At 39.8% G+C, this 15,804-nt stretch overlaps 1 protein-coding gene across 2 annotated transcripts in view; it reads left to right on the forward strand.

Annotated features, from left to right (window-relative positions):
- Positions 1-15,804, forward strand: part of PAPSS1 (3'-phosphoadenosine 5'-phosphosulfate synthase 1) — a 102,381-nt gene that overhangs the window by 20,925 nt on the left and 65,652 nt on the right. For both annotated transcript variants that reach the window (XM_061191181.1, XM_061191180.1), the window contains 2 exons: positions 3,460-3,598; positions 7,502-7,620. In XM_061191181.1, coding sequence (XP_061047164.1) covers positions 3,460-3,598; positions 7,502-7,620 — 258 coding nt within the window. The remainder of the gene's footprint in view (positions 1-3,459; positions 3,599-7,501; positions 7,621-15,804) is intronic.

Consider the following 15,804-nt stretch of genomic DNA (forward strand, 5'->3'; position numbering starts at 1 on the left):
GCCACAACTGCTGAGCCTGTGCTCTAGAGCCTGCAAGCCACAACTTCTGAGCCCACATGCCACAACTGCTGAAGCCTGTGCACCTAGAGCCCGTGCTCTGCAACGAGAAGCCACCACAATGACAAGCCCACACACCGCAATGAAGAGTAGCCCCCGCTCGCCACAACTAGAGAAAGCCCACGCACAGCAACAAAGACCCAATGCAGCCAAAAATAAATTAAAAAAAAAAATTGGGGAATCATTAACTTTATTGTTGAAACCTTGATGAAGTTGAGTATACAAAAGACTATATAGAATGAGAAGCGAGTCACAGATGGAAACTTGGGGAACACCTTCATTTAAAAGGACAGTTGGAATAGTAGGATCACGACTTAATCACTCTGCCAGATACTAAGGTTATAAAGCTACTGAAATTATTTCAGTATATTGGGATGAGATCTGTGACAGAGGTATATGGTGGGTACTCTGAGAACCCAGCGGAAGTGAGGCCTCAGTCAGCCTGGACATGAGGGTAGGCTTCCTGGAGGACTTAGCATGGAGTTGTACTGTGAGGGGACGCATTGCTGTAGCCAGAGGAGAGAGGTGGAGTGTTTTTGGCAGGGGGGATGGCAAAGGCATTAGGCCCAAACAGCCTGGTAGACCAGGCAGGTGTTAATTATCAATAGAACATCAAGTGCAAGACTGAGAATGGTGGGGCCAGGTGGAGAAGGCCTGACGCGTCACACTGAGAAGCTTGGGGTTTACCCTGATGGTGCTGGGCAGTCTCTAAAGAGTTTAGTGACGTGGTTGAATTTGCATCCTCTGTCATCCTGGGGACAATGTAGAGTGTGGCTTTGAGCAGGTCAAAGCTGGAAGCCAGCAGACTGATTAAAAGGGTGTTGTCCAGACAAGAAAAATGAGGTTGAACCAGGAGCTAGGGAAGAAGTGCAGACTGGGTTAGTGTAATGTCGAGAGGTAAAATCTGAAGGACTTTGTGACAAAATGCAGGGGGTGGGACGGCAAAGGGAAGAAACCAGAACAAGTCTGGGGATTCTGGGTGAGTAGTGTTGTCATCCCTTGATTTGGGCAGTATAGGTGGGAATGCAAGCTTGGGAGAAAAGAGAGTGGGTTCAGTTTTGGACGTGTTAAGTTTGAGGTACCTGGGAGATCTCCAGGTGGGTGTACTTTGGAGGAAGTTGGAAAGGTGTGTTTAATTGCAGGAGAGGACAGAGTTCAGGCTTGAGTGTTGGTTTGTGTGCTGCAGTTTACACTGTGCAAGCAGTTGAGAGAAGTGCCCAGGGACTGTGCAGTGTGCTCAGTGGGCTCCTGGTAGAATGTGGGCAACACCAGTGCCTCGGGGATGGGTGAAGTCAGAGGAGCCCAGGGGAGCCTGCACAGGAACGACGGGGGAGTAGCATTATTGCAGTACACAGGGTTAGTAGTGTGAAATGTGGCAGAATGGCCTGGAAAGTGCCATGATGAAGGGAATTTTTGTATGATTTGTTAGTTCATCTCTTTTTAATGGAAGAGGGTGACTTTTCCTTGTTTGTTGCCAGTGGAGAAGGAGGAAGTTGAAAATTCCAGATGCAGCAGCGATAATGGGTTGAGCAAGGTTCATGAGCAGGAAGGGGATTTTCTTTTTTCTTATGTACAATTTTTAAAAGTTGCTTTCCATTTACAGTTATTACAAAATATTGGCTATATTCCCCATGTCGTACAATACACCCTTTAGCTTATCTTACACCTAATAGTTTGTACCTCTGACTCCCCACCCCTGTGTTGCCCCTTCCCCCCTCTCCTACTGGTAACCACTAGTTTGTTCTCCATATCTGTGAGTCTGCTTCTTTTTTGTTATATTCACTAGTTTGTTGTATTTTTTTTTAATTAATTAATTTTATTTATTTATTATTTTTGGCTGTGTTGGGTCTTTGTTGCTGCATGCGGGCTTTCTCTAGTTGCGGCGAGCAGGGACTTCTCTTCGTTGCTGTGTGTGGGCTTCTCATTGCAGTGGCTTCTCTTGTTGCAGAGCACGAGCTCTAGGCACACAGGCTTCAGGAGTTGTGGCTCGCAGGCTCTAGAACGCAGGCTCAGTAGTAGTGGCGCACGGGCTTAGTTGCTCCGTGGCATGTGGGATCTTCCCGGACCAGGACTCGAACCCATGTACCCTGCATTGGCAGACGGATTCTTAACCACTGCACCACCAGGGAAGTCCTGTTGTATTTGTTTAGATTCCACATACAAGTGGTATCATACAGTATTTGTCTTTCTCTGTCAAACTTATTTCACTTAGCATAATGCCCTCCAAGCCCATCCGTCTTACTACAAATGGCAAAATCTCATTCTTTTTTATAGCTGAATAGTATTCCATTGCAGAGTAGGGGATTTTGAATCCGTGAAGGGAGGAGCGGCAGGAGGGAAGGAGATAAAGGTGGGGGATATAGGTAAATTATATGGCAGAGGGGAGATTGAGAGTGTTCGTGTCTGGGGATTTCCTTTTCTTTTCTCTCTTTTTTTTGGCCACGCTGCACGGCATGTGGGATCTTAGTTCCCCGACCAGGGATTGAACCCACGCCCCCTGCATTGGAAGCGCAGTGTCCTAACCACTGGACGGTCAGGGAAGTCCCTGGGGATTTTCTTTTTGAAATTAGAAGTGTGGCCATCTGATAAGAGTGGAAGTAGGCATGGGTTGAGGGGCCGTAAGAAAGGTGGTAAATGATAGCATGAGCCATGTGGGGATACGATGGAGGAAGGTGCAAGGGCTAGCTTTGAAAATGGTGGCACTGCCTTGTCTATAGAATATGAATGTGGAGCCTGCGTTGGAGAACAGGAAGATGAGTGAATCCTCAAGGGAGAACTTGGTTTTAGTTAAGACCAGAAAGAAGAAGAGTTTCACTTACAAAGGAAGCAGTGTTCCAGAGAGAGTTTAGGCCGAGCAGTGAAGGTATTACAGAGTTGGGGGTTAGGAGCCATGCAGAAAAGTAAAGTTTTGGGAATGCTAGAGATGTGTAGTGGCTGCAGGGGTTTGTACTTGGCAAGTGAATAAACTAGCCTCAGGGTTCTGAATGGATGGATCCCTTGTGAAGTTACTTTCATGCTAGCTCAGGCTGAGGTTGAGCGTGTTGTTAAGAGAGAGGCCTGATGACGTCTGCATTTAAGCTGGGCTTTGGCTCAGCTTCCTCGTAAAATTTAGGTGAAAGTTTTTATGGGGCATCCATTGTTCTCCCTCCTGGAACTTGCCAATATCTCAGATTTTTAGAATAGCAGGCCTTTTAAAATCCTTTATGAAGAATGGGTGTGTTAATCTAATAATTTCTTGGGTTTATTTTTTTTCAGTTTATATTTTCAAAATATAAATTAAACTTTGTCTATTTTCCACTAACACAGCTGAAAAGCACTTTTACTTGTCCTTGACATTAATACAGTACCCTTGATTCATATGAGCACTCTTTGTTACGTTTCTGTATGTGCCTTTTTTCTAAGGATCGCAACAATGCAAGGCAAATTCATGAGGGTGCAAGTTTACCTTTTTTTGAAGTGTTTGTTGATGCTCCCCTGCATGTTTGTGAACAGAGGGATGTCAAAGGACTCTACAAAAAAGCACGGGCTGGAGAAATTAAAGGTAAGTAATATTTTTTTTCCCAGTTTGTCTTTCCTTAGATATTTCATCTTACCATATCTGAGACTGATAATCTTTTCTAGGAGATGGAAGTTTTCAAACAACTTGGAGCTCCTTGAGAAGAGAAAGCAGGTCTTGTTACACTGTTGTATCTCTCAGGCCTAACAGTAGTACCTGGCACTGTGTACACTCAGTATCATCGATCAGGTTGAAATCCTACTCACAAGGCTGTTTTAGAGGATTGGGACTTTGGGGGCTGGTGGAAACCTATTTGGTATAATTAGGTACCTAGCATTAGATTGGATATTAGTTGCTAGTTGGTGCCACTTCTGTTCTCTTTGTTCCAGTGAAAATGTAGGACATTCCATAGCTACTGGGAAAAATGCCTGAATTATAAGCATCTTGAGAGCAAGGAAAATGTCTCATTCTTATTTATATCATAGTGCCTGGAATGGTCTGAAATTCATTCTATGTATGATTGTTGCATTAGATTAAATTAACATATCTGTGATTTTATCAAAGTACATACAGCTTGTATTTTCGATTTTGTGGTCTGCTCCCAGAGTTTCAACTATGATGAAAATTTGGACATAGAAAGAGACATTTAGAACCCGTTCTGCTGTCGCCCTTGATACCAGTCATTCTGTTTATCTTTTAGACATCCTTTGACATTAGCCCTGGTCTATTACCGGTATTATTATTAACAGTAACAGAGGGCATGCCAGCATAAGAAAAATCAAAGATAGGTTCAGCATTGTTTGGGATCAGTTCATGCCCCTAACTTTTGTTTGCCTTCCCAGCAGGGAGTGTGATAGCCTCAGACTATCAGGAGCTCCCAGGAGCTCTATGAAGTGTAGATTTTGGCACCAGCTTCTGGCCCTAGAAAGGAAAAGGTGGAACAGGAAGGAAAATGCTTGTTATTCTGGGCTTTTCTGTTTGGACCTGGGAGCCCATTAGCAGTTGGGGCAAGTTCCACTGGCCGTGGTGAAGCTGGTTCCTTGGGCAGGGCTCGTATCCAGTCTTGCCATCATGGAGACTCAAGTTTCACCCATTAAGCCTGTACTTTCTTGACTCAGCGAGAATAGGCTGCCTGACCTGAATAATATATGACAACAGGAGGGAAAACAGTTTATCCATTTAATTTCTAGGTCACCCTCTCTCTGTTGACGGCCAGTGTGCACTTCTGTTTTTTGTAATAGAGATTTGCAAAGAGAAGCAGAACAGTGTGTCCAGGATCCTGAAGTCTGAATCTTTTACTTATTTTAACTGTAGTTGGTTTTGTTGTTTTTGCAAGGATGGATTGATGAGGGAGGTAGATTTGTTTGCTCAGCTGGAGTAAGCACCCTGCGAGCCAGGACAACATCTTTACCATTTTTGTATTTTTAGAATTTAGCACAGAGCATGGCCCAAAGCATAATACTTGGTACACACACACAGTAAATGCTTGTCGAATGGATTAGAAGGTGGAGTGGAAATTGGATGTTCAACACTTTGATCAATGCTTTCTGTTTGCAAGGTTTATATTTGGTGCTGGGGATGCAAAGATGAATAATAAGACTGAATCCAAAATACCTTGAGTCACTTACAGTTTGCATTCTGTATCTGGGAATGTGCTTGTATTAGTTCAGTTTTCTATGTTTTACTTGTTTACCAGGTGTTTCTTAATTCCTCTGAATAGACATTGATAAAATGTTCTTAGGTTAATGTATACCTGTGTGCATGTGTGTACACACGTTTATTTATTTTAGGTTTGCCATGGTTCTAGAGTTCCTGACTGGACAGTTTTCAAAATCATTTACTCATTGTAAGAATGGTGCTTAAAAAGTTTCCTACCAATGCTATTTCAGAGCCTTGATGGTAAACATTTCAGGGACAGGTGAGATTGCATACATTCAGCAGACTTCAGGCTTTTATAGGCCTTTATATGGCATTTACTAAACTGTAAATATATGCCTGTGTCAGCTACTCTAATACCTAGATTATTTTCATGAGTAACACTCAAGTAGTTATTATTTACTTAAATATAAATGTTTTTCTCACAGTATACATTTACTGTAATCACTTATGGCCTAAATTAACTAGGAAGAGACTTCCTGGGCTTTAAAAATGTTAAACCAAGTCTTCTAACACAGTGATCCTCAAGCTTTGCTGCACATAAGCATTATCTGGTGGGATTTAAAAAATCTAGTGCCAAGGCTGTACCCCAGACCATTGAAATCAGAATCTCTTAAGGGTGGGACCCAGTGATTCCAGCGTGTAGCTACATTTGAGAATCAGAGCTTAAGAACTAGTGTTTTAACCAGGTTTGTTTTTTCCCCACCTATTTTACTGTGACTCACCACTAATACTGTTAGGAATATTGGTAATGCAAAAATTTCTTCTTGGGTTCAGGACTTGATATGATACTTAAAAATATGAAATAGAAAAAAAAATGAAATAGATGGGCTGTAGACTTGTAGTGTTTATTTTAAAGCTTTTTAGTAATGATTTTAAATTCATGTTGACCATTCTAACCCAAGAATGACTTGGCATTCCAAGGCAGACAGATCTCGAATGACTTAGGTATGGAATAATGTGAAAGATAGGAATAGCATATCTTCAGCTCAACCAGCCCATTCTGTGGTTAACATCATGTGTTCTTTCTCTTCTAGGCAGTGACACGGTAGCACGTATACAGATAGGGAAAATCTAAATAGTGGTTAATATCTAAATTGGTTACATTTGATGGTGGAACATTTTTGGTGATATAACAGGATTCCTTACTTACGTGCTGCTTAAGCTAATAGTAGTTACTCTGTCTTGCCTGAACACCTAATGTGATGGCAGGAGAACCCTGCAGAGCTTCAATTCGGCTGCAGATAATCCTGGTGAATATAATGGACAGATTGACTTGGCATTGGTTTTTGCACTGAGAGGGAAAAAAATCTTGTCGAGTTTGGTTTTATGCCCAAGGTTTAGGCAGTATATCCTGTGTTCCTGTGGAGAAATTGGATGCTCTGGATTACTTGGTATTCATTCCTGTTTCTTCACAGGCACTGTAGGCGTTTACTTAACAGAAAAAAGGAAAGGTGGTAGAAATATCATCAATCTTCATTATTTGAAGATTCCAGATTTGCAAATGTGCCTACTCACTAAAATTTATTTGTTACCCCACATCCATGTACCCACAGTGCTTTGGCTGTCACTTGTAGACACACACAGAGCAGCAAAATTTTAGTCACCCAGAATATACATTCCCAGCTGAAGTTGAACAAGGCTTTTGTGTTTCAGCTCTCCTACTGTAAAGAAGTGTCCTTTTGATGGCCTATTTAGTGCCATGTGTTTTGCTTTTATTTTTTTTTTCTTTTTGTTGGTGATTTTGCTGTTTAAAATGGCCCCCCGGCACAGTGCTGAAGTACTGTCCAGTGTTCCCAAGTGCAGGAAGACTGACCTGCCTTGTGGAGAAAATACATGTGTTAGGTAAGCTTTGTTCAGACCTGAGTTCTGGTGCTGTTGGCCATGAGTTCGGTGTTAATGAATCAGCACTATATATGAAATAAGGTGTCTTTAAACAGAAACACTCATAAAACAATATATTAATTGGTTGACAAAAATTTGGTGACTAGAGGCTCACAGGAAGCCAAACCCACATTTCTCCTAGAAGCAGTGGTTCAGTATTCACTAATTTTGTGTGTGTGGCAACTTATTGAAGAGAACTACTGCGAATAAGAAGGATCGACTGTTTGTCTTCAAAGAAGAAACAAAAGTTTAATTAGAAATCTTCTCCCAGGAAAGAAGTTTCAATATTATAACCCCATAACTTAGAAGGGGCAGCATAAATATGAACTTCAGCATAGCAGAGACTTGCACTGAGGAAACAAACCTATTTTAATTTCCACTCCCTCAATTATCTTTTACCTTTTATAGGTTTCACTGGGATTGATTCTGAATATGAGAAGCCAGAGGCCCCGGAATTGGTGCTGAAAACAGACTCCTGTGATGTAAATGACTGTGTGCAGCAGGTTGTGGAACTTCTACAGGAACGGGTAAGAGGAGGTCCAAGAGGGAATCCCCAGAGAATAATTATATCCATCTCATAACATTCCCCCTCCAAAAAAAGGGTGGTGGTAGTATGGAGTAACATTTGTATTTTATATTCTTTTTTTTTCTTCCAATTTTATTGAGATATAATTGACATACAGCATTGTATAAGTTGACAGTGTACAGCATAATCATCTGACTTATGTACATCACGAAATGATCACAGTAAGTTTAGTGAACATCCATCATCTCCTATAGATACGGAGTTTAAGAAATAGAAAAACTATTTTTTTGTGTGTGTGATAAGAACTCTTAGAATTTACTTTCTTAGGAACTTTCATATATGACACACAGCAGTGTTAATTATATTTATAATGTTGTACATTACATCCCTAGTACTTATTTACCTTATAACTGGAAGACTGTACCTTTTGACTGCCTTCATCCAGTTCCCTCTCCGCCCACCCCTTGCCTCTGGTAACTACAAATCTGATCTCTTTTTTTGTGAGTTTGTTTGTATGTTCATTTGTTTATGAAGTATAATTTATAACACTGTGTTAGTTTCTGTTACACAACATACTGATGTTTTATATACATTTTAAAATGATTACCATAATAAGTCTAGTTACGTTGCCACAAAGATATTACTTAGTTATTAACTATATTTCCCACACTGTATATTACATACCCATGACTCATTTATTTTGCAACTGTAAGTTTGTACCTCTTAATCACCCCCACCTATTTCTTTCTTCCTCCCCCAGTCCCCTCTCTTCTGGTAATCTTTTTGCTCTCTGTATCAATAACTCTGTTTCTGTTTTGTTAAGTTTGTTCATTTGTTTTGTTCTTTAGATTCCACATAAAAGTGAAATCATACAGTATTTGTCTTTCTCTGTCTGACTTATTTCACTTAGTATAGTATCCTATGGGTCCATCCATATTGTCATAAATGGCAAGATTTCATTCTCTTTTATGGCTGAGTAATATTTCATTATATACATATACCACAACTTTATCCATTCATCTATTGATGGGTACTTGGGTTGCATCCATTTCTTGGCTGTTGTAAATAATGCTGCATAGGAGTGTGTATAGCTTTTCTAATTAGTGTTTTTATTTTCTTTGGATAAATACCTAGGAGAGGTATTGCTGGATCATATGATAGTTCTATTTTTAATTTTTTGAGGACTCTCCATACTGTTTTCTATAGTGGCTGCACCAATTTATATTCCCACCAATAGTGTATGAGGGTTCCCTTTTCCACACATCCTCGATGATACTTGTTATTTGTTGTGTTTTTGTTAATAGCCATTCTGACAGGTGTGAGGCATTATCTCTATAGTGGTTTTGATTTGTATTTCTCTGATCATTAGTGATGTTGAACATCTTTTCATGTGCTTGTTTACCAACTGCATGTCTTCTTCAGAAAAACAGATCCTCTGCCCATTTTTTAATCGGATTGTTTGGTTTTTTTGATGTTAGTTGTGTGAGTTCTTTGTATATTTTGGATATAAACCCCTTATCAGCTATATCATTTGCGAATATCTTCTCCCATTCAGTAGGTGGCCTTTTTGTTTTGTTGATAGTTTCCTTTGCTGTGCAAAAGCTTTTTAGTTCGATGTAGTCCCATTTGTTTACTTTTGCATTTGTTTCCCTTGCCTGAGGAGACATAGCCAAAAAAAATACTCTTAAGACCGAAGAGCATACTGCCTATGTTTTCTTGTAGAAGTTTTATGGTTTCAGGTCTTACATTTAAGTCTTTAACCCATTTTGAATTTATTTTTGTATATGGTGTGAGAAAGTAGTCCCAGTTTGATTCTTTTGCATATAGCTGTCCAGTTTTCCCAACATCATTTATTGAAGAGGCTGTCTTTTTTCCCATTGTATATTCTTGGCTCCTTTGTCATAGATTAATTGCCCATATAAGTGTGGGTTCATTTCTGGGCTCTCTATTCTGTTCCTTTGATCTATGTGTCTGTTTTTGTACCAGTACCATACTGTTTTGATGACAGTAGCTTTATAGTGTAGTGTGAAATCAGGGAGCATGATACCTCCAGCTTTGTTCTTCGTTCTCAAGATTGTTTTGGCTGTTTGGGGTCTTTTGTGTTTCCATACAAATTTTACAGTTATTTGTTCCAGTTCTGTAAAAAATGCCATTAGTATTTTGTTAGGAATTGAAGTGAATTTGTAGATTGCCTTGGGTAGTGTGGTCATTTTAACAATATTAATTCTTCTAGTCCATGGCCAAGGTATATCTTTGCATGTTGGTGTCATCTTCAGTTTCTTTCATCAGTGTCTTATAGTTTTCTGAGAAGAAGTCTTTTACTTCCTTAGTTAGATTTATTCCTATTTTATTCTTTTTAATGTGATCGTAAATGGAATTATCTTCTTAATTTCTCTTTCTGATAGCTCATTGTTAGTGTATAGAAATGCAACAGATTTCTATATATTAATTTTGTGTCCTGCAACTTTACCAGATTCGTTGATTAGCTGTAGTAGTTTTTGGTAGTGTCTTGAGGATTTTCTGTGTAGAGTATCATGTTATCTGCAGTGACAGTGTTACTTCTTCCTTTCCAATTTGGATGCCTTTTATTTATTTTTCTTGTCTGATTGCTATGACTAAGACTTCCAATACTATGTTGAATAAAAATGGTGAGAGTAGACAACCCTGATCTTAGAGGAAATGCTTTAACCATTGAGTATGCTGTTAGCTGTGGGCTTATTATAAATGGCCTTTATCATATTGAGGTGTGTTCTCTCTGTACCCACATTGTTGAGAGTTTTTATCATAAATGGATGTTGAACTTTGTCAGAAGCTTTTTCTGCCTCTATCCAGATGATCATATAATTTTTATTCTTCATCTTGGTAATGTGGCATATCACATCGATTGATTTGTGGATATCGAACCATCCTTGCATCCCTGGGATTAATCCCACTTGATCAAGGTGTATGATCCTTTTAATGTGTTGTTGAATACATTAATTGCTGAATACGTGCATTTTAAATTCTTTATAGCACTGACGGTTTTCTGTGCATGTGCGTCACTGTGTTAGGTGCTGTGGGGGGCACCATATATGTACCACATGTGAAATATTCCAGTCAGTCTAAACCACACGAGGCTTGAGAGACTATCTTTTATTTTACCTGTAATTTTAACACACAAATACCTTATAGAGGAAATTCAGCCTTGGATATTCAGCTCTACAACTTGGCATCAGTATATTTTTAAGTTGAGTTACATAATGTATTTAACTTTTCCTAAACATTTAGAGAGTGTCCAGATTTCCCCTGTGATAACTTGATGACATCTTATGGTTGAATTTTAGGGAGGTGAAGGTTCCAGGACATAAGGACCTTTGTCTCGTTCCTGAGCATATGGAAATGTAAAGAGGTTTGATGTTATCCAGAACTCAGGCCCACTAGGTGCTTGATTCTCTCAGAGTTTAGTTTAATCTCAGTTTTTAGAAGTTATTTTTCTTCCCTTCTCTGCTCCTTTCTCCATACTTCCCCTTTTCCAGTGGAGGGTCACAGTTCATTTAGCTGAAGAGGATCTGGCCTTCCTGTGGGTGTCAGTAGTTCCTTTCTCCCCAGTCATGGGATCCCTACCTTTGCTGTTCAGTGCTGCACAGGAACTCCTGATATGGTGGTACACATTCAGCGTTGCATCATTGCTCCTCATTCTGTCCTAACTGTGGCTTGTGATTTCTGAACCCACTCTTGATTTTTAAAATCCTATTACCATAAAACTCTTTCATCTAGTATTTCTTACTGGATATACTAGCATACAACTTTTTTTTTTTTTTTTTAATTTTTTTTTTTTTTTTTTTTAATGCTATTCTTGTCTGCTTACATTCTTTTTATGTATGTATGTATGGCTGTGTTGGGTCTTCGTTTCTGTGCGAGGGCTTTCTCTAGTTGGCGGCAAGCGGGGGCCACTCTTCATCGTGGTGCGCGGGCCTCTCACTATCGCGGCCTCTCGTTGCCGAGCACAGGCTCCAGACGCGCAGGCTCAGTAATTGTGGCTCACGGGCCGAGTTGCTCCGCGGCATGTGGGATCCTCCCAGACCAGGGCTCGAACCCGCGTCCCCCGCGTTGGCAGGCGGATTCCCAACCACTGTGCCACCAGGGAAGCCCTAGCATACAACTTTTAAATAAAAATTACCTATATCTGAGTATACTATGAATGTTTAGCCTTTGAATTTTTCCACATTATAAAATGTTTACCAGATGATTAGTCTGGGACTTGCTTTCCTAATTTATTTCCCTTACATAAGCATTTTAGCTGAATAAATAGAAATAAAATGAATTGCTAACTGCACTGCTCTGATGTTTTTCTTCATATATATTGATGTACTCTCTGCAGGTCAATGAGACCTAATCCCAGAAGGCTTCGTACTTCATCTTTCTGCTCTTCTTCATTTTTCCGTTGGTTAATAGGTTTCCTATTAACCAACTTCTGAGCTCTTGAGCTAGTCCTATTGCTCTGCTTCTGGCTTCCCTCTCATCTCTTCATTATTCATTCTTTCATTATCCATCATCAATCCGATGTCTGTTAAAAGCCCGCTACTGTAGTTAGTCACATTCTAGGGCACTGGCACTACAGAGCTTAACCAGCTGTGTTTCTCTCCTTGAGGAATTTACATTGTAGGTGATAGAAACAGAAATTAGAGTATATAACTCCTAGAAAGTGTCCTAGAAACCATAGTTTCAATGTATACATAGCATACTGGGAGGCACAGAGGACTGAGTTTGGGAAAGCTTTATATCAGATCTTTCTCATCTGTTTGTTCATTTTTAAAGGATTTTTTGGGGGAGGGCATAGGATACATTTTTAAAAATTTTATTGAAGTATAGTTGATTTACAATGTTGTGTTTAATTTCTGCTGTACAGCAAAGTGACTCAGCTATACATATATATGTTCTTTTTCATATTCTTTTCCATTATGGTTTATCACAGGATGTTGAATATAGTTCCCTGTGCTGTACAATAGGACCTTGTTATTTATCCATCCTATATATAATAGTTTGCATTTGCTAATCCCAAACTCCCAGTCCTTCCCTCCCCCACCCCCTCCCCCTTGGCAACCACAAGTCTGTTCTCTATATCTGTAAATCTGTTTTTGTTTCGTAGATATGTTCATTTGTGTCGTATTTTAGATTCCACATACAAGTGATGTAATGTGGTATTTGTCTTTCTCTTTCGAACTTAACTTTGCTTAGTATGATAATCTCGAGGTCCATCCATGTTGCTGCAAATGGCATTATTTCATTCCTTTTTATGGCTGAGTAATATTCCATTGTATGTATATACCATATCTTGTTTATCCATTCATCTGTCGATGGACATTTAGGTTGTTTCCATGTCTTGGCTATTGCAGATAGTGGTGCTGTGAACATTGGGCTGCATATATCTTTTTGAATTATAGTTTTGTCTGGGTGTATGCCCAGGAGTGGGATTGCTGGATCATATGGCAACTCTATTTTTAGTTTTTGGATGAACCTCTATACTATTTTCCATAGTGGTTGCACCAGTTTACATTCCCACCAACAGCATAAGAGGGTTCCTTTTCCTCCACACCCTCTCCAGCGTTTATTATTTGCAGACTTTTTAATAGAGGGCATTCCAACTGGTGTGAGATGGTACCTCATTGTAGTTTTGATTTGTATATTTCTAATAATTAGTGATGATGAGCATCTTTTCATGTGTTTGTTGGGCATAGAGTTCTGGGTTGACAGGTGTTTTTCTTTTAGTACTTTAAAGATGTTGTTCCATGGTCCTCTTGTTTGCATTGTTTCTGATGAAAGTCTGATGCGATTCTTTTCTTTTTTCCCCCTCTCTTTATAATGTTTCTGTTTTTTTCTGCCTAAATTCAACATTTTCTCTTAATCTTTTTGGTTTTCAGCAGTTTTAGTATGAAGTTTATAGGTCTCTCAGTATATTTAGGTCGATTTCTTTCAGTTTAGAGTTCTTTTACTTTCTTGGGTTGGTAGTTTATTCTTTTATTGGTTTTTGAAAACTCTTGACCATTATGTCTTCAAATATTTCTTTTGTCCTATTCTCCCTCCTCCTTCTGGGACTCCAGTTACACATATGTTAGACAATATAATATTTTCCCACAGCCTAAAGATGCTCTGTTCTTTCACCATTTTTTGTCTTAACTTTTCAGCTTTATTAATTTCTATTCACTTATTTTCAAGGTTACTGATGCCTTAGCTGTATCCAATATATTGATTTGCCCATAGGAAGAATTTTTAAACTCTGATAATTAAAAAATTCTATCATCATTTGGCTATCTTTTTTGTTTTTAATATAGTGTACATCTCTCTGTTGAAATCCTTTATCTTTTTAGGCATGCTGTCCACTTTTGCACTAGATCTTTTAACATAGTAATTTTAATTATTTTAAAGGCCTGCCTGATGGTTCTAACCTCTGGGTCATTTCTGGATCTTGCTGTATTTCTTAACAGTGGGTGTTTTTTCTTGCTCTTTTTGATGTGTCCTAATTTTTTATTGAATGCTGGGTGTTGTGTCCGGAAGAACAGTAGAGATTGAGGTAAGTGGTATTTATGCTTTGGGCATTTATGCTTCTTCTGTCACACTGTTAGTGTAGTGAGTTGAGTTAGTTTAATAAGTAGTTCGGCCGGGTTAGGGTTTCCTTATTCTATAGTTATTCTTAATGCACCACCCGCTTCACGTTTCTCCAGTGGTGAGCTCTTTTCCTTGTGCTTAGTGTGGGATCTGGCCTGCTGGAGGGTTTTCCGCAGTGTTTCTACTCCATCCTCAGCTTTTAGCATTCCCTATATGCCTGTACCACAGAAGGGGTCCCCTTCCAGGCTCTTGCTCCTCTCTCCCAGCAGTAAACTACTGTTGCTTATTACTTAGTGCCAAGCTCATGATGGGGGAGCAGTGGTGGTCTTCAGTTCTGCTGGTCCAGCTTCAGTCTTAAGCAGGACCTATGCTTCTGGATCTCGGAGTGGGTCTTTCTCAGTGTTGCTTCCCCTCCCTGCATGGTAGCCAGCCTCTCTTTGAACCTGGGAGGTCTTGGAGGGTGAGTTTTCTGCTCCTCACGTGCAGATCCCTGGTTTGTATCGGTTCAGGATCCCGGGCCAAGAGAGTTTCTTCCACCTCCTTTTGGCAGACCATACTTGCTTCTACCCCTCCCCCAAAACAGCAGACCCTGGGAGGCTAGGGGTGGGGTGGGGAGCAGTTTCCTGCCCTCCCTCATCAGCCTGAGGCTTTTGTTTTGGATGAGACAGTGTTGCAGGGAGTGGGCGGAGCTTTGTGCTTGTGCACCACGGAGGGAGCGCTCTCTCTGGTCCCCAGACCTGCTCCTCATGTTCCTTCTGCATACCTCTTGTAGGCCTGCTTGTGAGTGAGTGCAGAGCTCCTCGTGTCTGGCTTCCCAGTGATGCTAACCTGTCACACTAGTCCACACTCAGCCTTGAAGAATTTGCAAAACTTTAAAGCTGTTTTCTTCTTCCTGCTTTTCTTGCAGCCATCTCTTCCTCCCAGGATTTACTCAAGGGAGATAATTCATGTGTCTTGACTTTTCTTGGTGGGACTTGTCACTCTTTGGAAGCAGCTCATGTTACTGCTTTAGGACCTCAGCTGTGTGATGGGCTCAAGAAAGTTTGATTTTATAGGTTAGCTGGCCTTTCTGCTTGTTAGGTGGTGGTCTATTGTGTAATCTCTGTTTTATTTTCAGTGAATTGTCTATCCTTACTCTACTTTTACTCTGTTGGGGTTGTTTATAGTTTTCTTATAAATTTGTATGAAATCAATAAATATTAATTCTATGCCATTTTCATTGAAACTATGTTTTCAGTATTTTTCCTTTATATTTAGATTGTAGTTTTGTTTGCATTTTTTATATGTTGAACCTATCTTTTTTTTTAACTTGAGATTTGTCATATCAATGTTAGAAAGTTATACTTAGTTCTATTTCTTTTTTCTTTTTCTATTTTTGGCCACGCCATGCGGCTTGCAGGATCTTAGTTCCCTGACCAGGGATCGAACCCTGGCCCATGGCAGTGAAAGTGCAGAGTCTCAACCACTGGACTGCCAGGGAATTCCCAGTAGTTCTATTTTCTGTTAGTTTGGATTGTCTGTTTTTTATATCTAATTACTGATTCTTAAGTGTTTTACAAAACTTCAGAAGAATACACATAGATATTCTCATAAAATTTTA

Source organism: Eubalaena glacialis, chromosome 5, assembly GCF_028564815.1.
Source record: "Eubalaena glacialis isolate mEubGla1 chromosome 5, mEubGla1.1.hap2.+ XY, whole genome shotgun sequence".
NCBI lineage: Eukaryota > Metazoa > Chordata > Mammalia > Artiodactyla > Balaenidae > Eubalaena > Eubalaena glacialis.